The sequence below is a fragment of the Micropterus dolomieu genome, linkage group LG14 (assembly GCF_021292245.1).
Source record: "Micropterus dolomieu isolate WLL.071019.BEF.003 ecotype Adirondacks linkage group LG14, ASM2129224v1, whole genome shotgun sequence".
Classification (NCBI taxonomy): domain Eukaryota; kingdom Metazoa; phylum Chordata; class Actinopteri; order Centrarchiformes; family Centrarchidae; genus Micropterus; species Micropterus dolomieu.
In genome coordinates this window covers 22,362,478-22,385,666 of record NC_060163.1, presented here as the reverse complement: position 1 = coordinate 22,385,666, position 23,189 = coordinate 22,362,478, and the positions used below count along the sequence as shown (strand labels likewise).

Here is a 23,189-nt window from a genome sequence, read left to right as displayed (position 1 = left end):
ATATTCAATTCACATTCATTGTATTCAGGTGGACGCAACAGCTTTTTAAAAACCTGAACAAGTACACAAAAACCATCTGCATGACTGGACACCACTAGAGGTAAGCAAGAAAATACTACCACACAACACATACTTTAGTACTTCTATTATGAGAACCTGGCGGTACCTGGCATAAAGGCACTGCTCTCCACTGGGGTAGCTGAAGCTCTGCTTGTGGCTACAGGACTGGCTGGGGTCGGAGCCTGGGCTCTGTGGTTCCTTCTTGATAGTGACTGGAGGGCTGTGAAATGCCACTGCTACAAGAGACAGTAAACAAAAACAGAGATGAGGGTTGGCACACAGACAGCGGGCTTTGTATATTCTTTTCTCATTCAGCCCTGCCCAGATACTACTGTCGTTAGGCTCAAAGGCAAAAGCAAATACTTCTGTCTGCACAGGAATCTCTTTTACGTGCCAGCCAAAATGCTTAAGTGACTGTCAGCTGCGAAACACAGGGCAGCAGACAGACACGTATAAACACACACTGAGGAGAGGAGTATTCTTTACTGAGGAGAACGGGAACACAAAAACACACACGTTCACACACGAATGCATTCCAGCAGTCATTTGGAAGCCCAACTTGTCCTCACCCACCTTTCTCCACTCTTCCAGACACAACAGCAGCCAAAACTTCCTCTGTCAAAGTCAAGCTTAAAGCTAAACATCTCTACGGGCCAGAGAAATGTCTGTGGACTGATTAAAGCAAATGTCACACCTCTGTTAGAACAGCATATACACTGATTGTGTCATTTTTTTCCCCCTATTGGTATCCAGATGTTGGCTACCACTTGTAAGCTTTGCTTTTCGCCTTTGAGTAAAGACGTTAACATTAACAGAAAGGATAGAGTGTGATAACCTGATAATGTCACATATGCCTAAAAAGTCCAAAAAAAAGAACATTTTTGCCATTTCATGTTTTCCCAAAGTCATCCACTCAATCTCCTGCACACATAACCGTCTATCAAGCAGGACTGCTGGATGGGACCTTTGCCTTGATGGCCACAGAAACCACCCAAAGTGGAGCTTCAAACTGTGCCGAGGGCTTGTGTTTATTATGTGAGGGGAGGTTTTCACCCGGAGAACTGTACAGGATGTTTTTCTGGTCCCGACAGGGTAAACAGCAGCAGCTGTGCACTTCCAGCTGGGGAGGCCTGTATTTATGTGTGCGCATGAGTGCGAGAGTGCGCATTTGTGTGTGTGTATTAGTAATCTCGGCCAGTCTGTATCCATGTGTGCGCTTGTGAATGTGTGTGTATGCTTAAAAGTAAGTTTGTGTGTGTGTGTGCAGTGGGTGTGGAGCTGACGGAGCAGGCCACACTGAAAGCTCAGCCCAGGTAATTATATACTGTCGTCCATTCACAAAAAAGGAAGAGAAAAAATGTCTGGCTGACAGAACAATGCCAAAGATGACTGCTCCACTGAGGCAAGATAGAAAGTGAAAAAATAAAGGGGAAGAATAGAGTGAACAAAAAGTGAGCAAAGATTACAGTGACATAAACCACAAACAGCCTTGAGGATCTGCAGTAACGCTGGAACTCAGGATTTACCCACAGCTCTCAAAAAATAAGAAGTTGGCTGAAATTAACTGTTAAAACTGCCATTAAAATAAAAAGCAAATGTGAGGACTCAAATCAAATTATTCTCAAACAAGTAACTACTTTAGGTTCTAGAAAATTTTAATGGCCACTTATAGAATTTTCTGACAATCCGACTCATCATTTAATGGGTTAATCACCACTTAAATTGATAAAGAAAATAGTTGTTAGCTGCAGTCCTAGTTTCTTTTTCCTAAGTACAGTTTTTTTTTTAAATAACAGCTAAAGAAAAAAACAACAACTGTACATAATCTTGTATTCTAAAAAAGGTTTTAAAATGTAAGGCTGCTTTAGGTATTTCTACATTGAAAATGTTGACATTCTTTCCTGTTGCTATTCAGATGTTTATTTCACTTTTGACTGAGAACATGTTAAAAATGATAAACAGAGTCCAACAATCAAACAGCGCTGCTCATCATCAGAGCTATCCTATTTTTGGTCTGTACTCACTCTCCCATGGCAGGCGGGCAGGTGAGGAAGTGTTGGCTTTAGCAGAGGATCAACCGGATTAGAGAGCATTTACCCAGATTTCCCAGACAGACGCAATGGGATTCCAGCCTCCTCTAAGTCTCCGACAGCTCGTCTGCTAGTACACAGAGGGTGGCACATGACTGCCGCCCTAATAATACTAGCGTGTTTGTGTATTGACATTCCCCCCCTTTCTCTGCCATGGTCATGAACTGCAAACAATCCTCAGAGTGTACACAAGCCCACTCACAGTGCAGCCAAGTAGAGCCACTAATGCGATTGGCAGGAATATTGCCCTTCATGTGGCTCGCTCTCTGGTTTATGAGGATGTTCCATTTCAAACAGTCCTGCCTGGGAATGGCGTCAGCTGTAGATGGAGGGGTCTGCCCATGTGTGTGACTGAGCTATTTGTGTGTGACCTTTCTGGAATATTAATTAATCTGGTAAATGAGCATCAGGCAGCTTTTTGTGTTTGTGTAGTTGACTGTGATTGTAATTGCTGTGTGTTGCGTTGCATGCGTTTCCCAATTAAAAAGAGATGGTTGATGTGCCGATGAACAAATTCTCAAACAAGGATACACCAGTTTATAAAGCTATGAATCAAAGAACCAAAGAGAAAATTGAGAAACTCAAAATCCTTAGATCTTTGGTTTCTGAATTGCCTCGTGATTTTGATTAATTAAACAGAGCTAGCGGCTCTGTGAGGCACAGCATTGCTTTGAGCTAAATGCTAACATCAGCCTGCTCACACCTACAATGCTAAAATGCTGATAATGAGTAAGTATTGTTTACCATGTTCACTATCTGAGTTTAGCATGTTTATGCTAACATTTGATAATTTGCACTAACCACAAAGTACTGCTGATTACGATGGGAAGTATTTTGCAAGTATTTTACAAATAAAACAAACTTACCCGATAGTGGTGCTAGAGCAAACTCAAGGGATCACTAAAGTTATTACAGTTCATCCTGAGGGGGACATGAATGTCTGAACCAATATTTCAAGGTAATCCATCCAAAAGCTAAAACCCCAAACACACAATCGTGGCATTACACAAAAAGTCAGGTTATCAAAAAAAGTCATTAAGATAGATCATCTTGGAACCATGAATGTGAAAAAAATGTGAGGCCAATCCATCCAGTAAATGGTCAGATTCATCCTCTGGGGACCATAAATGTCTGTACTAAATTCATGTCCATCTATCCAATAGTTGTTGAGACAATTCAGTCTGGACAAAAGCAATGGGCCGATATAAACATCTCTCAAGTCACTAGTGTGGCTAAAAACATAACTTGGGAATTCAGTTCCCATCCAGTTCCAAGAATAGTCTTTAAATTAAAACAAACTCACCAACTACTACAAACTCTCTGGCATATTACAATAAATCTACCTGTCCAAATGATGTCAAATTTGCTCCTAAAGTTTATAAGGTTGTGGCAGTCTTGTAAACGGATTGAGGGAGAGTTATGTTCTTCAGGTTCCCTTCTCTTCCTGCTTTTATTTGGGGCAATATGACCTCCTCTAACTTCTTTGTCAAACGTTACATCACCCTTTCGCAGAGATCCTCATATTTTATAGTTTCTTTTCTACACCGAGGGGGAAGGGTTGGTTCATGAACTGAAGCACAGCATTTGAAGAACCTGAAAGGTGTTTAGAAGTAAAAAGACAGATACAGTACACAAAAGCTGTTGCCTAGTAAAGCAGACAATTTTGAGATAGTGCAGAAGTATGTGTATGTATATGTGAGCAGTTATGAGTATGCACTCTCTCTTTCAGCACTCGGCGGAACGTGGCAGATTCCCAGCACATCCTAAACTGAGAAGGTCAAAGGTTCTTCCTCACTCCAAACCTGTCGTATCTCCTCCTTCCTTATTTTGTGGTATTCTTTACCGTTTCCCTTCACTCTCTATTCTGAGAGCTGCATATAACGATGACCCCCAGCTAAAGACAGGGTGGTGATGGACTTTTACATATGTAAATGTTGGCTCTTAGAGGAGGAGGATGCAGGGTGAAAGGTGATGGTCATGGTTGAGGGCTTTAGGAAGTAGAGGGATCATTACATAGGGGGGGTCCCATTCAACAGACACCCACCACAAACAAATCGCAGGAGCAGAGATGCCCCCCCGACCACCCTACACACACACAATAACACGTACTCTTCTCTACACAATGGGCCCCTCAGCTGAGACACAGAGGTAGATTGAACCTGTCAGGAAACACTATTGGATTGCAAACACAATCAGCGCTGACAGAGAGATTGAAAGAGTTTCACATATAGCAATCACAACTTTTTAATATCATTTGTGAATGAGCTGTTTCGGGCAGTTGACAAGACCTCACTATGAACTCCCCCCCCATCTTATTTTAGACAGTATTTCCTACCATTAAAGGCCCTAGTGTAGGGAAATCCAATCTGAAGACAGCAGTGGATCTGGAGAGTCTTACATTGGATGTTTATGTGCGACTTGGCCAAGTTTTAAGCCTCTGGAAGTCTGCAGCACATGACAGCCTCGCTCACAATAACTCATTGGACATCAGCCCCAGTGTCAAACAGGGTGACTGGATCTTGCTAAACCGAAGAACATGCAAGCGTTAACGTAAATACACACTTAATGGGTCCAATCATACAAATAAGATTCAAGTCTTGCTCTTAGAGGAACCATCTCAGGGGTATCTGGAGATCTGGTTCTTATCTCACATGATATGTATTGTACAGGCCTCAGTGTGCTGTACAGACACTGAAAGCAAGCTGGAAACGCATGATAGGCTACACCTTTTACCCCCTTCAGTTCCCCGTTCTTATGTGGTAACGGATCAATAAAAACAAGGATGCCAAAAACAACCCTGAAAACCACAATGGTTTTCAGGGTTGAAAAGGAAGCCATTTATTCACATGAGTTGCAAATGACATTAGTTGCTTAGCTGATTATGGCTTCACTGTGGTGAGAGGGAGGCGTAATAGGCAAAAGCAACAGTGTAATTTTAAAGTATTTGACTGTCAACACAAGCATTATAAGTTAGATATAACCTATACTTTAATGGTAATTTTAACATTCTGCACACAGTGGTATGTTTAACTTTCTCAGACCAAGTTTGGATGCTATTTCTAAGTTTCTAGCTATGTTTTTTATGGGCACTAAACAGTACAGTATCATTTCTGAGCAATGCACCAAAAGCATGACCAACTACAAAATAAAGATGATAAAAAGATTTGAAAGGGTTTTGCCCCAAGAAACAGTTTTAATGCCTTATTTTATACCTTTTTAGGCTGGTTATTTTACTCCCAAAATTCATTGGCATTGTAATGTAAATCTAATAAATTAACAAATTAATACATTTAGCATTGAATATGTAAAAAATGTACATTAGAGTCAGAAGAATAAATTGCAGCATCTGCTAACCTAGGCTACTTAGCTACCTTTTGACTGGACAAGTTAGTGTTCCTTCATCATGACACTGACTTCTTTACTTGGAGGAAAAAAAAAAACTTAATTATCAAGATGTTGGTTCATCAAAATGTATCTTTTTTAAAAGAGGAAACAAATACTTTTTAGCCAAGGCTATCCTTGGCTCTCTCACAAGCTAGCTTTAACCTGATATGGTTCTTTTGATTTAGTCGTTTAACGTTTGTGATCCGGTAACGTAGCTGGTAGAGTTTTGCAATATAAAAATGTATAATCTGAAGCTTCTTTGTGTTTTCAGTTAGTTTTGTTTTGCATAGATCTCATCTATACAGTCCCAAATGGGTTCTGTGTCTGTCTGGGATTCTATGATATGATCAATCACATCAGCAGAGCAAGTAATGAAAATTATAAGGCGGGAAGATTTAGAAAAATATTATGAATTGTGATTAAATGATGATGTTATTCTCATAAAAAAAATCTTTCTGGAGATGTCCGATTACACAGATATGTGGGCTGGATGCAAAAGGTTTTGAACATTCAGTCCTTGAGTTTCTAATGGAACTAAAATGAATTAATTTCCACATTTCCACCATGAACTGATGCAGAAAATTTCACCAGAACGCAGCAAATTAAGTGTTTAATGCTAAAAATTTGCTGGGGGAGGAGCCCCAGAACCCCCCTTTAAATAAGTGGCTCCTCCGTTGCTAAAGGAAACCTACGCTCTTGCTTATATGAACTAGCCTATAATATTCCATACATTCTCTAGAATTAAAAGAAATACAGTCCCTGGTTTTGATACATAGATTCTGGGGGGAAGACTCCCCAATACATTGTTAGGTTGGTCGAAATTAAGGCTATCATGTCTGGAGGTTGGCAAATAACATGATCACACTGATCTGAGCATGATTATTGACTTGCCTTTTCATCTACACATATATGTGTAAGATTAAATAGTGATGACCCCGACCCCTGCGGTGGAATATGACACAGAAGGCCTAAAATAAACCGACCTCAAATATTGAATCTCACTCCAAACTAAATCGAAATGTTGGCAGCCCTGCTATGACAGGGTGTGCATTAAGTCTGGTGGTGCTTTCTAGAGACCAGAGACTAGCAGAAATATATAGCATAGTTTCATAGTTACCCCAAATTTTACATGCATTTTTAGAGACATTAATGTAGCCCTACAGGTGAGTGGGAAAATAATAAAAAGTACTTAAATGACTAAATATTCTCTAACAATTTGTTTGTGCACACAAATGAAATATAGCACCACCACTGTATACATTTTAAAAAAGTGTCAAGTGGATAAAGACAAATGTAATGAATGTGATAAAGTAACCATATTAATATGACAGAAAGGAATCAGCATTTGTAGGCACCTCAGAACCGAAGGGTGCTAATCTACCAGAGAAGGTACAAAAAGCTAGACCTTCAGTACAATAGTTTGACGGTAATTTGAGAGCACAAATTACCCATTCGTAGTGGTTTACTCAAGTACTGTACTTAAGTAGTTTACAGTTTTGAGGTACTTACTTGAGTATTTCCATTTTACTTTGTTACTATATTTCTACTCCACTCCAATGGGGACACAAAAATTGTACTTTTCACTCCACTACATATATTTTGACAGCTTTAGTTACTAGCTACTTTGCAGGGTCATATTATTAATATAAAATATAAAAAGTGATCAAATAAATAAATTTAACATGTAGCCAATTTTTATGAATTTAGTGACCTGGCAGTACATAAAGTAGTAACATTTAGCACTACCTTCACCAGCTGCAATAGTAGTGATACTTCCACATGAATGCATTGATAATAATTTATATTATAGTAGTGTTTTTGGTACTTTAAGTTTATTATAATGGTAATACTTCAACTGAGTTTTGAATGCAGAACTTGTAACTGAGTATTTCTACAATGCGGTATTGCTTCTTTTACTTAAGTAAATGCTCTGACTACTTCTTTCACACTTAAAAGTCATGAATTACATATTTGTATGTGCAAGTTATTAAAAAAAAAAAAAACACCTGACTCCTAACACCATTATACGTTTCAATGCTACAACTATGTTTCATAGGGTGTATTTTGGCTCTTTCGGGTTTTTGTTCAGTGGAAAGATTCAGAGCAAGAGAACGAAAGCAAAAGAGACAATACAATATGATCCAGACCGTTTCGACTGCAGAGTGTATCCAGTCATTCAGCTGGTGCATGGAAACATGTGCTGGACATGTGTGTGTGCGCTTCTCAGGTCACTGCACAATCAGGAAGACAGAGAGAAAAGTAGACTGGCCAACACTGACAAACTCATCTCTGAGAGCCAACAGGCCCATGAGTGGCTTCAGTATCTGTCTGCTCAGGGAGCCCAGGAGTGTTGGATCCATTAGTGTCTGCTCTATCTGATTTACAGGTCGTCCTCTCTCATCTGATAATGGTTCAAGCTCCTTGAATATTTAAAGAATGGTTGTCAGATACCTGCCAAACAAGCCTAACGAGATTGATGCAAAGTACAATGGTATCAGAGAGACAGATGATTGGCTGGGACAGCACTGTGCACTTTCTCACAAATTGAAATCTCTTTTTGTTGGCCGTTAAAATGTTGGGTTTTTTGTGTCATGTTGTGTTGGCTAACAGGATATAGATCTGAATGACACCCATCATGGGGAAAGGCAGTATCACAGTAAATTTCTGCACACATCAAAGTTTCACTTCCCTTTTATCAACTGGAAATAGATTGCAGTATTTGTCTGAAGTGATGGAAATGTTCTTGTCTGAACAAGTACACTCAGCCTTTTCTCAGAATTAAAAATGCACTTCTAGCTTTAAATGTTCAATGAATGACTTGATATCAGTCATCTGGCATGGGATATCAGCCACATAAAATCCTAATTTACTCTTGCTATCCATGATATTCAGCCTGAGTAAGGATATGATTGAGGAGAATATTTAAAAAAAAAAAATGTGTTTGAGGGAATTGAAACAGAAATATTAAGTACAATTGCGGGTTTACAGTATATTACACAACCCTGACATTGTAAAATATTAAAAAACCCACAAAATATAATAAACTTCATATTTTCATTGCCCCGTTAGCATCAAAGGATCACAATTTTAATCAGTAATTGTTCTGACATCTCACGTTTTCCCTATTGTCCAATTCACTTTCAATTGTGCCGCGTTGGCTTTTTATAAATGGGCATTGACCAGTCATAAATCTCTCTGCTCCATTGCCGTTTAGTGGACCATATACAATACATCCCTGTCCCGGGACATGTGCAGCGAGAGGGACAGCCCGTCACAGGCGAGGGGTGGATGTAATTAATCTGGCACAATATTGACTCCTCACTCTCAATCCCTCAGTCCCCAATATAGCTGTCCCCTCTTAATGTTTAATGTAACGATCGATCCATCCCCACACTGTTACTGAAATGATATAATGAACTCGCACTGCCCACCAGGGTATCATGGATGTGAGGGAGGAGTGTGTATGTGCAGTGCTTCCTTTGTTTGTTCGGCTATGTGGCAATACATGTGCGTACATGTTTGTGTTTCTAGACAAAATCTGCCTTATCAGAAGGAGATAAACCAAAAGGTCGGGACACCTTGTTTGAAATTATCAGCGCACATGCCACATCCACAGTTCTTCCTGCTCTTCTCGCAACCCCCCTCGCCCTCTCTCCGTTTCTTGATCAGGATCTTGCTCGTAATGCTTCACGGCACGTTTGACCCGCTCTTACCCCTCTCCTTCCCCTATCTGCCTTCATGTTGATTTATCTGTGCTTTATCTTTATCAAGTCATCTATCAACCCTCTACATCTCCTCCTTCTCCTCTCCTGAATCAGCGAGGATCGATACAGCCGTATGCTGGCTCTCAGCTCGCTCTACACACCTACTGGTCTGTGTCAGCAGGTTACTATAGGTCCACCCTCTCCCGCCTGCAGTGTGTGTTTTATGTGTTGATATCTGTGTGTGTGCCCCTGTGAAAAGTGGAAAATTGAGTGAGCTCTGAGTATGAATGTTAGCCAAAAAAGGACAGCAAAAACTATAGTGGTATAGATAGTGGATTTATTTTCATTGTTTTGGCCATCCTTTTTAACAGTTTATACAACATTGGACTCACTAAAAGTAATTGCTGAGATCTGGGAACATGGTGACAACAAACCAGAGCAGTGTGATGATCAGAAAGGTTTAAGGCCAGGGTTGAAACCACTTAAGCCAAAAGTGAAAGGGAAGAAGGAAGTTTCAGGTATTGTAGACTGACCTCTTTAGATAAAATTTAGCCATCTAAACCCCATTTTTTGTAGGTAAAACCAAAAGTGAAAATGTTTGCCAAATGTCAGTTTGGGTAGTAACTCACCCTTTTTTTTCCTTTACCAAATATATTTGGCTAACCTGGTGGGTTATTGATTTGACCTTTCTTGCTTTGTCTGACTTCTTTTTATCCAAGCCGCTGCATTCCCAGATCTCACAACCTAACTTTCAGATCTCATTTCCAACGGAAATTATGGCCAAATTTAGACTAAGTCCAATGTTGTAATATATTGCATTAAATTGTTTGTCAGCAAGCAAGATCTCCAAACTTGACTTCATCACTGTCATATATGCACCCCCAGCATTTTCTAATTAATGATTGCTCATTCTTCAAATACTGTTTGCCCCCTCTCTTCCACAGTATCTGTTCCCGTTTTTGGACTGTTTTGCTTTGGAAAGAGAAAACATTCAAGCTGCAGAGAGCAAGGCCATCCTGCTGGAATAAACACACCAACATGGATACAAAAATGCACAGGCACGAATATAAGCATCATAGGGATGTACTAACACACACACACACACACACACACACACACACACACTCTCTCTCTCTCTCTCTTTTCCTTCTACACACAACTCTCCTGCAATAAAACACACACTGCCGTCCATTCACAAAGCTATGCTGCTGACACTTGGGCTGTGCTGCCTGGCTCAAATCCCCGTGGCCCCCTGGCTTTGACAGGGCTGTTCTGAATCAACACGCAGAAGTACAGCTTTTACTTCCCCATTGGAAGCTGTTAAATGCCTATTACTCTACATGCCTGGCCTTTACAAATGCATTTTCATTGGATATAGTTGACTGATGACATAACATTGTAAACTAGTATTAACTTTTGAAAGTCTTTTTTTAGGATCTTATCCTGTAAACAAATTCAAATGTGTCCTAAAATGTGGGGTGACCAGCGATGTGATTGCAACAAAGAAAGTAAGTGCAAAGCTTAGATCTTTAAAAATGTTGCAGTCAGATGAAGGCTGACAGAAAAATAGGTCTGCACCTCTCATAGGTGTTAGTGGTGGAGTAACGTCCTCGAATGTCATGAATGAAGGTTCACTCCCCTTAACTCAATGTGCTGCCTCAGCCAGTCTTTCACAACCAACCCATTCATAAAACTGCAGGGCTGAGGTTCGTGTGTGTGTGTGTGTGTGTGTGTGTTCACCAGGCCAAGTGTGTTTATGTGCGCAAATGAGCCTGTCAAAAGAACTCATCTGTTCACGTAAGAGAATTCAACCATTTTACTCGTAAGCAAAACAAAACACAGCAACAAACACAAGCCTTGCCTCCTCAGAGCGGTATCCATGCATATCTGGCAGACACCTGGCTGTTTTTGCGTACTTTGTTGCATAGCAGCTGTATTTTGGAAAGTGGAGAACACAGAGCTGCATGTTTCTCTTTTTGGGTAGAGGGGGAGCAGGAGAGGGAGGGGCTCAATTCACCCATCGCCCCATATTCCAAATAGGGCCTGATTGGGCCAGTTCTGATCCAGAAAAACAACCCAAACAAGAGGAAGGCTGTGAATTCATGACAAAGCAGAACACACAGAGCCAGAGAGACATACTGCTGGGAGGATTTTGTTAGAGCTGGGTTACAGGAACCTTTCCTTTCTCTTGTTACTTTCTGTCTTTCCTTATTCCTTTATTGTTCTTTCTCAATGAATTTTCAACTTTTTTGACTACTGATTAACCATTTAAGTATTTTTTCATGCAAAACTGTGCTGCCTGACTGCATAGTGTGCAATAATAAAAAATGGAATTTATATGATTCGATGTAACAACTGAATGAATTTTTGAGAAGTCTGAAAAAGGTTGAATAATAATGAAGGTTGAAAAAAAAGAGGATGCAGAGTCCTCATATTTCTCTTTTTCTTCTCTACTTTCTCGCCTTTCCTCCATTCTCGTCCCTTTTTGCTTGCTTTTTCTCCTTTGCTAAACTTAAACTTGCTCTCTGAAAAGCACTGTAATGGCATTCTATAGCCACAACTTCCTATATAATTACTGCAAGGCACAAAACTAAACAATCATCCCACACAGCTCAGAAATCGCTGGATTAGTTCACATATTGGAACACTCAGTGTGTGTGTGTGTGTGTGTGTGTGTGTGTGTGTGTGTGTGTGTGTGTGTGTGTGTGTGTGTGTGTGTGTGTGTGTGTGTGTGTGTGTGTGTGTAGAGAGACAGAGAGAGGTAGAGAGAAAAAGGGAAAGGGGAGGGGGGTGTCCAGATTTTTAAATTCGACTTAGCTTGTACAGAAACAGGAAGGGAAGGAGGGGTTTGGAGTATCCACTTGGAGAGGAGGGGGGTGTCAGAGAGGAGGGGATCTGTAGTACTGTAGGGCTTTTTTATGAATGAAGACCGAAAGAGAGAGAGAGCAGCGGAGGACTGAGAGAGAGGGGGGAGGGAGAGGCACACTTCCTCTTACGCACACAGGGAAGAAAATTTATGAATGGGTCACATCTCTTGAGCTGCTCCAAGTGTAAACAACATACTTGGACAAAGAAGAACGAGCTCTCAGCATAGGCAATGCCTCGGTAAATGCTCCAGCTGAGGCCTTTAGGTGTTTTTGACACAAAAAGTAAAGTAGTGACTTGTTCAAACTATTTTAATTAACTATGTGCAATATAAATTTGACTGACACCTCCATGTGTTTCTTTCCCGCAGGCAGATATCAGACAAAGGAATCAGTCCAACAGCCTAGCGCCAAGACGACATTACCCCTGAAGGTGCTGTCAGCTACGAAAACCAAACATTAATCCTCCTCTCCTATTGATAAGCATGAGATTAAAATCACACCCCTCTTTTAAAACTTCCATGCAGAGCCAATTATATTAGTTAAATGGAAAATAAAATATGGTGCGCTGTTATCACCAACGGCTCAATTACCTTTAAACACACACAGGCAGGTCAGCAAGTACATAAAAGTTGCATGTTTGCATAACCTTCCCTCAATGGTAGCCTGCAGACAGAGCATGCTTGTTAGCTGTGAACTGAGGGAGAATGGACCAGATGAGATAGATTTACCAGATGTGCAGGTATTGCACAATCCCTCTTTTGCCCCCTCCTCTTTCCTAATCTAGCATTCCAACATGTCCCACTGTTTTTGCGTCTCTTCTTTTAGTACACGGGCTCCCTCTTTCCTATTCTTCACTCTCCGTCAACACCACACCCATGCAGGTAACAACCCGACTCAGTAAACATCAATGTTTAATTTTTCAATGCAAGCCTCAATTATATTCCGGTCACCTGGGATTAGGGCTTTGCTTTATGCTTTTTTTTTTTTCTCTACTTGCTAGAGTTTCCAAAACATGTGAGTCACCTGTTTTTAAAAGTATGCCAGACACTGAGAATGCCTTCAGCTCGGTATGGGAAAAGATAAGCCTTTGTATGCTTTTAATAGACCACATTCAGGATCTAGAACAAACACAAGGATGAAAATATTTATAGTCACTTTCAGCTTAAATTTTCCATAAATCAAAGCTGAATAGAGACGCTCTAACTGGACTCTGTAGCTATTGACTGTGTCCAGCAGGGATATTGTCTCTCAACGCGGGAGTGTCTCTGTCGTGTATAAGTGAGCTGCCTGTCAAACTGAAGCCCCTGTGACCCTGCAAATCATACCCCGGTCAACCGTTAGCAGAGGCCTGACAGCTGATTGGTTGACAGGTCAGGGGGTTAAGTAGACATGACCTCCGCTTGCCCCGGGGTTCATCTGCACTTCCTCCTTCACATTGTTGGCCAACAGAAAGGGCATGTGTCACCGAGAGGCTGACCAGTTGTGACTTGGAGGCGGTTAAATCACATGTTATTTACACACAAAAGACACATGGGTTTCAGTGAGGGGGAAGTGCCTTTGACTGGGACTGAAAGCTGTCAGTTTTACTTTGGGGATGAGATTATTCTTGAGGTATTTCAGGGTCTCTTTAAGTTGCTAACCATTTCAGTGTCATTGCTAAAGATGGAGAACCCTGCTGTGTGTTGAATGGACTGTTTGTAGAGCGACACGTACTCCCACCCAGAGCCTGAATCGCCATTGTTAAGACACACAACAAGAAAGGGAAACTCATTCAAATAGCTGCTCAGTTGTGCAGCCCAGGAATTTGCTTTTCTATTTTACACCTTCCGATGTACACAAAGGGCCATCTTTGTACCTGGGCCCTGAATAATTTTTTACTGGTTTCCTGAGCTGGACCCATTCAGCTTTTCAAAGGCATGCAAATGGATGACGGCAGCACATAACGCCGGCATCCAAATTCACTTCATGATGACTGGCTCATTAGGCCTTCTGTTTCTGCATAGCTTTGTCTGCCAAAGAGATTACTGTAACATCAGCGAGTTACAGTTCCCCATCTAAGCCTCTGGCGGTTTCACAGCTCAGATTTGACCACTGTTTAAGTCCTCACTCTCTCATGACATGCATAAATTAGCTGGAATTACATGAGCAGGTCAACTGACCAAATCTGAAAGATGGGTGAGGCTCTGTATGTTGCATTGATCAATACCTGATCTGTGCAATATATGGTTAGAACATCTTATTTGTTGCGCATCACTTAGTGACAGACACACACAGTAAATTTACACACATGCACTGAGAGGGCACAGAAATTGAAAGTACTCACAGTTCTCAGAATGGAAATCAGGAACAAATTGCTCGTCGCTGTCAGGAACCTGAGCTGAAATTAGAAGGGAAAAAAACAGCAACTTTAATGTTATTATTATATTTAGAACAAATCTGACCTTTCTCTGTCTCTCATTCCCTCCCTCATTCTGTATTACTTTTTCTCTTCTTTGAAATCTGAGTGAGAGCCAGGCTGGGCTTCACTCAGTTGACCTTCACTTCATGATTTTTGCAGCATGCCGGCACTTTGCTCATCCACAAATCAATACACAAGAACATGGAGCTCCTGAATGGCATAGCAGATGTTAACCTGCCAACCTGATTTTGTGTAGCATTTAATTTTTCTCAGTAGTGTCAACCTTTAGCGTAAGCCTAGAGATTTCAGACACCAACATATTGACTATAACCACAAAAATAAAATCAAACTTTTGTGTCTTCTGTATGGAGACAAAAGGGGTTCCATATGTAGTAAATAATCATAAATAATAACCATGAAACTGAAATAATCAAAGTATTTTAAATGCTCTGCTCATTATTATGAAATGCTTCTTTTTACCATAAAGTTTATTGCAGGTAAGTCAAAATGTCCTTTTTCCAAAGTCTATTTATATTTCACAACCCCATTTTCCCCAATGACAATACCCTTTTTCATCACAGAATTTTTTTGCTTCGGTCTGAATTAATACATCCTAATCGAGACATCTAACTACTTTCTTGACTATTGAAACTAGTCAGACATCTGTACACCAATGATCAAGTTTGTACTACCAACTGTTAACCAGTTTCTTTCCATTTCCATCTTAGAAATCCAGAGACACAAACAGGCTGTTCTAGCTAAAGAAGTGAGGAAATCCGTCAAATGGTGTGAACCGGACTATTCAGAATGAACTCCTCTCTGTCCCAAAGTGTTGGGTAACAATCTAGATGATGGGGAATCACTCTTATGGTCAAACTAGAAGCTGGTAGAAAACAAGGAAACCAGACTTAAAGCTAGAGGAGAAATGGGGGAGTGAAACAAGAGCAAGTTAAGGTTAAAGCACTTCTTTGATCCTCTGTATGCCATCTGTAGTGTGTTTTCTGCAGCTACACTAAGATTTGATCGCACTACTTTTCCTGTTAAGGAACAGTTCAGTGATGCATAAATGTAAGTGTCAGAGACAATATACAGCTTACAATGATTTGTAAAAATAGATGAGTCAATAGTGATATGGTGTGTGTAATATCTTGATCTGATCTAGAATTACTTGCAGTGGTGTACAATTTCAATGGACCTGATTAGACACTCTCACAATGAAACTCATCTAGGATCTAAATGAAAAGCAGATACCAAGACCAGGTGCAGCAGAGCTGGACAGACACTATACTATTGTACAGCTCTGTTTTTTAGGAATCCAAACCCATTCACAATTGTCCATTTGGAACTTTGGACACTAAGTCAAAGAGGTTAGAAAATCCCAAGTCATTTGACTGCCAACACCCTACAAGGTCAAATTCACCCACAGAGCGCACTGGCATTTTGTTAGTCTATCCTTGAATTAATTACCTAACCCTAAACATAGAGTAGGACTTGCAGCCTTTTAATCTGGCACCACTCCAGCTCCACAAGTTTCTGGGTTTTTTAAAAGTGTTTCCATTGCCTGGGACTCACACTTACGTCATCGTAGGGAAAAGTTGATAGGTATCATTAAATACCATGAACTCAATCAGGGGCATAATGGGCTACAAAATAAAGTGGCACCATGGTGCAGATACTTAAACTCCATTCTCGCACTAAAAATCTAACATCCGCTATGACTCTGCACCAAAAGGATAGGATTGTAACCTCACCCAAGAACCTAAATCTGACCCAGCATTCAACCTCAACAGCCACTTCTCTTTCATTTTATCTACATTACAGTTTCCAGTCAGTGATACAAAACACAGAAACCAAAACTCAAGAGAGAGAGAGAGCAAAGAGGACAAAAAGAGGAAATAAGAAATTCAAATCCACTTTCTTGTCGTCACACTCCTCCTTCCTGTACAGAGGAAACCGGATGAAGGCGTTTTGGAGCATATTCAGATAAATGAAATCGATTTCTTACATAACGGCGCGTCCTGTGGCTTACTATACCATAATAATATTACTCCCTTTTAACTTTTCAGTCTTTTGCCCTCAGGGGGAGAAATAAAGCTGCTGTATGAGATAGAGCAGGGGCCAATATTTAGTTCTGCAGATCCAACAATCAATCATTTCCACTAGTTTCAACATGTCCAAAACGGAACATGCTGGACCTCATAAAGAGGCAGCAGAAAAGAAACGTGAATGATGAGCATCAGACATAATCGCAAACCCCGGTGTGGATGTTTGTGTCTGTGCACTTTCCTGTGTGTGCATGAGCGCTTGCATGTGTATCTGATTTGTTTCCAGGAACACCTCGTCAGGGGCTTTGAGATGCAAGTCAGCACAAGTAGGAAAGTGTGTTTATATGAGAGCAGACGCATGTTCTCCCCGATGCTTCCAGGCACCTTGAATGACTTTTTTTTTTCTCTCAGTGGGAGATCCTGGGAGGAGCTAAGCAACCTCAGTCATATAAACCTAAAGGCCAAAATGAGACAAGATGTGACAAGCTCCTGAACCCTTGCCATTCAGAACGTCGCCCTTTCTGTCTCTCTCTTGCTTCCGCTCTCCTTTGGCAGAAAAAAAACCCTCCAGCTACCCAGCTTTTACAATCTTGGTGAATCCCTCACAACTGCAATCAGTCATGATAAGGTCTTTAATTAATGCAACAGGAAAGGAGAGGTCTTAGCTGTGGAAGCTGAAAACAAGCCAGTACTTAGGGTTAAATAACACTTTGATAAAGTTACACTTCCATCTTTCTGTCCTGCTTCTTTTTTTGCCTGACTTAACAGTAAGCTACATCCCAATATCTAAATCCTGAATATAAAATAATGTCTCCTTTTAAATTAGTCAGTTCACCAAAATGACAAACACACATACTTTCTCATTTACTTTGGTATCTGGCCTTGCAGATAGTTTTGGTGTTATTTGATCAGGTTTTAAGTTATCTGTCTTTGTGATTTCTGCCGCCGGAATGTAGTTTGTGATACCTTTGAAATATTTCACAATTATATGGGGAAAAAAATCAACAGTAAGGTCTCTTTGCAGAAACAGTGACCCTGCTACTTTAAATAAGACGGTGACTGTTTCTTTGGTTGAAAGTAATTCCATAGAAATCTGACCACAGTGACGTCTGGAGTGACCAGGACATACATTGTAATGCAATTTCAAAGCTATTGTAGGTGGCATAAATCTCAAAGGCTCATATCACAGCCTGGGCAAAATTCTAAGACTGTATCACTAGAGCTCAGTGAGAAAAGTGTTTTTTGGGAGAACTGGACCTTTAAAGGGGGGGCAATACAGTGAAATCTAAATACAAATAGGCTTTAACTTTGAAGCAACACCCATTGTTGCCGTTTTATTGGCTCCTGTCTTTGTCTGTGTGAGATGCTGGTGTGAAGTGAACTTGCTGGTTTTTGACGCTGCATGAGAAAAGGTGAGTAAGCCAACATGCATACAGCATTGTTTGCCATAAACAGTCGCTGGCCAGTTAGTGGGCTCTGTTTAAATGTCTGGTCTTCAGGCAGACACAACCGCTTCCACATATTGTAATTTCCTCACTTCCCTTGTTTGCTGATCAGCTAGATAGTGTGTATGACTCGGACTTGTACTGTGTTAAGTTGATATAATATTGTGCGAGTATGAGAAATTTCTTCTGAAATTCCGCTTTACCCGTAAAAACAGACCATCACCCATGCACGATAATCACTTCATAAAAATAGCATTTACATAGAATATACAATGACACTTCTGCCATAACTTCCAGACTCACTTACATGTTTTAAGACATAAAAAATACTTTTCCCACAAAAAGTTTAATTACTTATGTAACCTTTGCCTTTATTAAAATAATCTAAAATGAATACGCAAATAGTGTTCATTTCAAAAGTTTAACTACAAGACGCAAGATGTCTACCACTTCACTGAAGTGTATGTGCACTTTTCACAAAAACGCTTGTAAACTCAGATCAGAAAAAAGTGAGTACAGAACAACTTTCCTCCTTCACCAGATAAATTTGAAATCAGGCTTCAACTGTCAAACTCTACACACATATCATTCTGCACGGTGAAGCTCAAACATACAAGTGAAGTCACAATCAGCAAATCACGTTTTTCAGTGGAGGACTTTTAACAGGATCTATCAGGTTGATGTGGTTCACATTAAATGTCAAAAATGTGTGGCATTTCCCTTTAAACCTCTACATCAAAGCACATCAAAGCAACAGACACAACAAAATTCACACCTCGTGGTGCAGTTCTCATTTTTACTTGCAGCTTTAAGCACATTTCGACCCACTGTCATGCCACTGTTTTGCTCCAGGTTACCACCAAAAACAGGCACAATGACTCACGCTGGTGTTGTTTCCCTCGCCTCTTGACATACGGTATAATTACTCTATTAGGGCTCACATCATCATTGCACTTATTAAGTCTACTAGCTGCAATTGCCTCTGACTGGGCCTCATTTCATCGCTATGTGCCTTTGAGTGACACAAGCCAAATAGCCTGCTTGTTTGAATTGGCTGCTGGCTTGCACGCATGCTACATGCCAACATGGCCAAAATAGGACATGCTCAAAGCTAATAATGTCCCGTCTGTGTTCTCCCTGTCCTTTTTTTTGGTCTTGAATGGTTTATGAGCATGTGTGTTGCATCAGAAAGTTTGGGCTCTCCACTAAGATTCAACTAAACTAAGGAGTTCATCCCTTTACACCAAAGATCTATGAAAGCATTTAAACAAAAGTGCATTACTAAGATTTTGTTGTAAAGCTGTTGGACTGACCCAGAAAAAACAGAAGCAATGAGCATTCATGGTAATCACAAACAGTATTTGCATGTAATACTTCAAGAGCTGAATAAAATAGAAAATAATATAATGTATTTGTTGTATTTTTTGGTTTCTGTGTTCACCAATCTTTCCAGGCGAACACGTCACCAAGCTTCATGATTGTCATTAATGGAGAAATCATCACAGTAAAGCACAAATTAAGAGGAAAGCCTGCAGGCAAATCTCACCTTCTGTCAGCCATGTCTCTTGGAGTTGGCTTAAATCCTGGAAAAGGTCTGAATAGAAAAAGAGTGTATAATGAGCACACTGCAGAATGTTAGACCACTGGTTACTAATATGTGCCTTATTCCCATGACATTTAAATGCAGTAACCATCAGACTGACATTGCCTATGGGGTGTATAGACCATGTTGTAAACATGCCTCATGAAAAGAGACCAGATTGTGAACTTCAACTACTTTACCTTCAGATTCCTGAGGGGGTAATTCTGTGTCCATGTATTTCCTTTTCGCTGCCATCAACAGTCTATTTAGGGGCCCATTACCATGCGACTTCTGCAAAACCCATAGATGTTAACAGATGAGACGTGAGAAACAGACTCCAACATGGCATTTCCAGCACATCAGTCTCAAAATAGCGAATGCCATGTTTAATGTGTGTGTGAAGCCACTACTTGGAAATATTTGGTAAAACAACAACAAGAAGTTATAATAATAATAATAGCAGTGTTTTGTAATGCGCTACAAATGATAGCATACTGCAGCTATAGGTGAACATCAAGCTCCTCAAAAACAACACATTTCTCAGTTGTGGAGGCAATCGGGGGAAAAACAAACGCGCTGTTTGCGTCTGAAGAAAGTGACCATTTGGCACATATTGACACGTTCTCCAACCAAAGTATCCCACAGAAGAAACCCGCTGACAAACATTATTAAATGCAGCACTTGCTGTGCTTTAGTTTGTGGTTTTTTTGTGTAAGTTTTAAGCGGGGTGAGAAATAGTTTTCTATCGCGAACACACAGCTGCTTCGGCCAAAACTCGTGCAGACGCGAGACGGAGAGCGATAAAGCCCGGTAGCCGAGTCATTAAAAAACCAGGCAAAAAGCATTGAAGTAACAGGAGAGTTCATCCATACGTACATTTGCTAACGTGTAAGGCACTTGCTGGTCCAAATATCCATCCATCTTATAATCCATCCGTTAACCGTTTGTGGTCATTTAGGCTGAGTTGAGTGAGATCCACGCAGCCTGCAGGGAGAGGAGGGAGCGCTGCTTGTGAATGGAGCTGCGTGGAAGCTGCATGCATAATGAGCTCCATTCACAAAAAATGCCGAGGGGAAGTGATGGCGAGTGATTACCCAGCGGGCTGCTGCCCTCTTTACAAATCTCTCTTTTTACATGTGTGTGTATGCGTGCGTGACAGACAGCTTGTCACATTAGGCTACCTACAAGTTTCAGGTAAAACTAATGCACCTCACGCAACTATTTCTCCCAATGTTTTTGGCAGAATAATGTCGTTTTGCTGGGTTTATTTGTGGTGCAGGTTAAGTCGTGCTCTCTGATCTAAAAACATGTCAGACCGGTCATAAAGCCTGTATGAGTTATGAGCGTTATTTAGTTGCCTGTTTCTTGGGCTTTTTGCCACGTCTACCCGGATTGCCAGGCTCCACTTTCTTTAGGAAACAGTCCAGCGCTGAAACTGTGACGGGAAACAGATGTTGTGTTTTAGCAGAGTCACAGCAACAGAACCAACCCATATTTCGACGAAAAATAACAGACACCTGCAGTTAGAGTGAGTTTTAATGGCTTTATATTGAAGTGGGTGACTTTTGAGCGCCAGCTGTGCTGTCATTTCTGTAACAGACATGATTTGGGGAGAATAGGGAGACTTGCTTTTCTTGCTCGCGCCAGACGAGGTTCCTGATTGGTGGATTTCCTCTTTCAAGGGCTCGAATTTCTTGCCTTTGTCCGTATGAATACACTTACTTATGAATGAAGTCTCGGTTCTCTCTATGAGCCAATCAGAAGCCTAGCAGTCGGGATCCTAGCAACCGTGGGCGGAGCTTGCGCCAAAACAGCCAATCATCTGCCGGCAGACTGCGGGCTTTTATACTGGATTTTCCAGTTGTTTTTCATTCACAAAAAGAGAGAGGGAAAGTTAGAAAAACACTCCCATTCATAAAAACTTGTCCTGGCATGAAAGACCTGACATGTTTTTCTTTTTCTGCCCGGACAAACTCAAAGAACTTCACTTTGTTTACCTCATTTTATGTCTCTACCCCTCTACTTATGATAAGCAGTGATCACAACAAGACAGGGAAAAGTGGCCCTACCTCTGCAAGAGCCCTGTACCTTAAAAGTGATGTAAAATGAATATGCATTCTTGTGGTTTTAAGTCTACACCGCACGAAAACCACAGGATTTAAAGGTCTCCACAAAGCTTTGTGCATAAGACCAAAACCAACAGAATGGCGAAATGCTACCCTGCTGCTTATTGAAACTACACTGCCTAACTAAAGCCACAACGTATTTTTTATAAAGAGCAGTCTGACGCCAGGAGACAGGAAACAAAGTTCTGAATGGATTTGAGCATGTACGCTCCTCTTCCTCCTCTCTCCCCTGATTTGATATCTCAAATGTAATCTCCATAACAAGTGATACTGTACATGTTATTTCCTGCTTAATGATACCTAGATGCCTGTTTAGATGTACACAATAGGCTATAAATATTACATCAGCCCTTCTCTGTACAGCCAGCACTGAGCAGTTTTACCACAGAGCTCAAGGAAATTACAAAAGTCACAATAAATCTAAAGGGTTCACAAGAGGATTCAAGGGAAAAAGGATGGGAAAAGAAAATTGGGTCACACAAAACTTTTCTTATCTTTTGTGGGGGGATAGTTTGCCCTAGGCATATTTGACCTCTAAAAATCCTTCAAATGAAACAATAAGAGTGTGGAAAAATCACTCTTTGGTTGAACTCCACACTAAGGCAATAACTTGTGATATAACGTAGCAGGCTAGAAAAGTTGAACTGGACTTCCAATGAAAGGGTTTGTGCTAATGCTTGAATTCTTCTGTTATCCATCACAGTAACCTCATTTAATCCCAGCACAATTAAACATTATTCTGTTTTCACCAATGGCCACCATGACTTCACATCATATGAACATTGGACATGAAATTATCCATTTTTTAAAGGCTCAGTGTATAATATTTAGGAGGATCTATTAACAGAAATGCAACATTATATCCTTACATAATGAAGCATTATGTTTTTATTGCCTTAGAATGAGCCATTTCTATCTACATAACCCTTACATGGATGTTGGCATGTTGGACCCCCATGTTTCTACAGTTGCCCAAAGAGACAAATGGCTGTACAGAGCATGTTTCGTCACTACGTTGAATACATATGGAGAAGAAAAAGTAACGTAGTAGTAGCCCAAAGCTCTGCTTTGCTGAGAACAGCCTCACAGAGCTGCTGGTGTAGCTGTAGCACTTGTTTCTCATACTAGATATTTTTAAGCTTTTTAGACCTCTCAAATATTTCAAATGATACAGGTATAGAAAGAAAAATGACTATTTGGTTTAATTGCTCACTATGTCCACACTAAAGGCATATTGTGATGAGGGGGCAGCAGTGAAGGTTGAGTTTTACTCTTCTAAGACCTCATTTAAACTGGAAGACAAATGGAAAGTGCTGATTTTGTGCTGAAGGTAATGATGGAATCCCCTGTATTTAATTTCCACAAACTCCTTTGTCCCAGATATTAAAGCATGCACTCAACATTAATAAGCTGTTACCACACATTATTGGTAAATTCCTGGACTTGCAAAATGTTGCATGTGATATGTGACATCATGTGAGCTTTTTG

The 23,189-nt window shown here is 40.5% G+C and overlaps 1 protein-coding gene across 1 annotated transcript in view; it reads right to left on the bottom strand.

The window, feature by feature from the left end:
• etv4 (ETS variant transcription factor 4) overlaps window positions 1-20,664 on the bottom strand; it is a 30,469-nt gene extending 9,805 nt beyond the window's left edge. The window contains exons 1-5 of the mRNA XM_046068125.1: window positions 20,452-20,664; window positions 19,776-19,866; window positions 19,540-19,587; window positions 14,429-14,482; window positions 167-296 (exon numbers count right to left, since the gene is read on the bottom strand). Coding sequence (XP_045924081.1) covers window positions 167-296; window positions 14,429-14,482; window positions 19,540-19,587; window positions 19,776-19,866; window positions 20,452-20,508 — 380 coding nt within the window. The 5' untranslated portion in view covers window positions 20,509-20,664. The remainder of the gene's footprint in view (window positions 1-166; window positions 297-14,428; window positions 14,483-19,539; window positions 19,588-19,775; window positions 19,867-20,451) is intronic.
• Window positions 20,665-23,189: the final 2,525 nt, after the last annotated feature.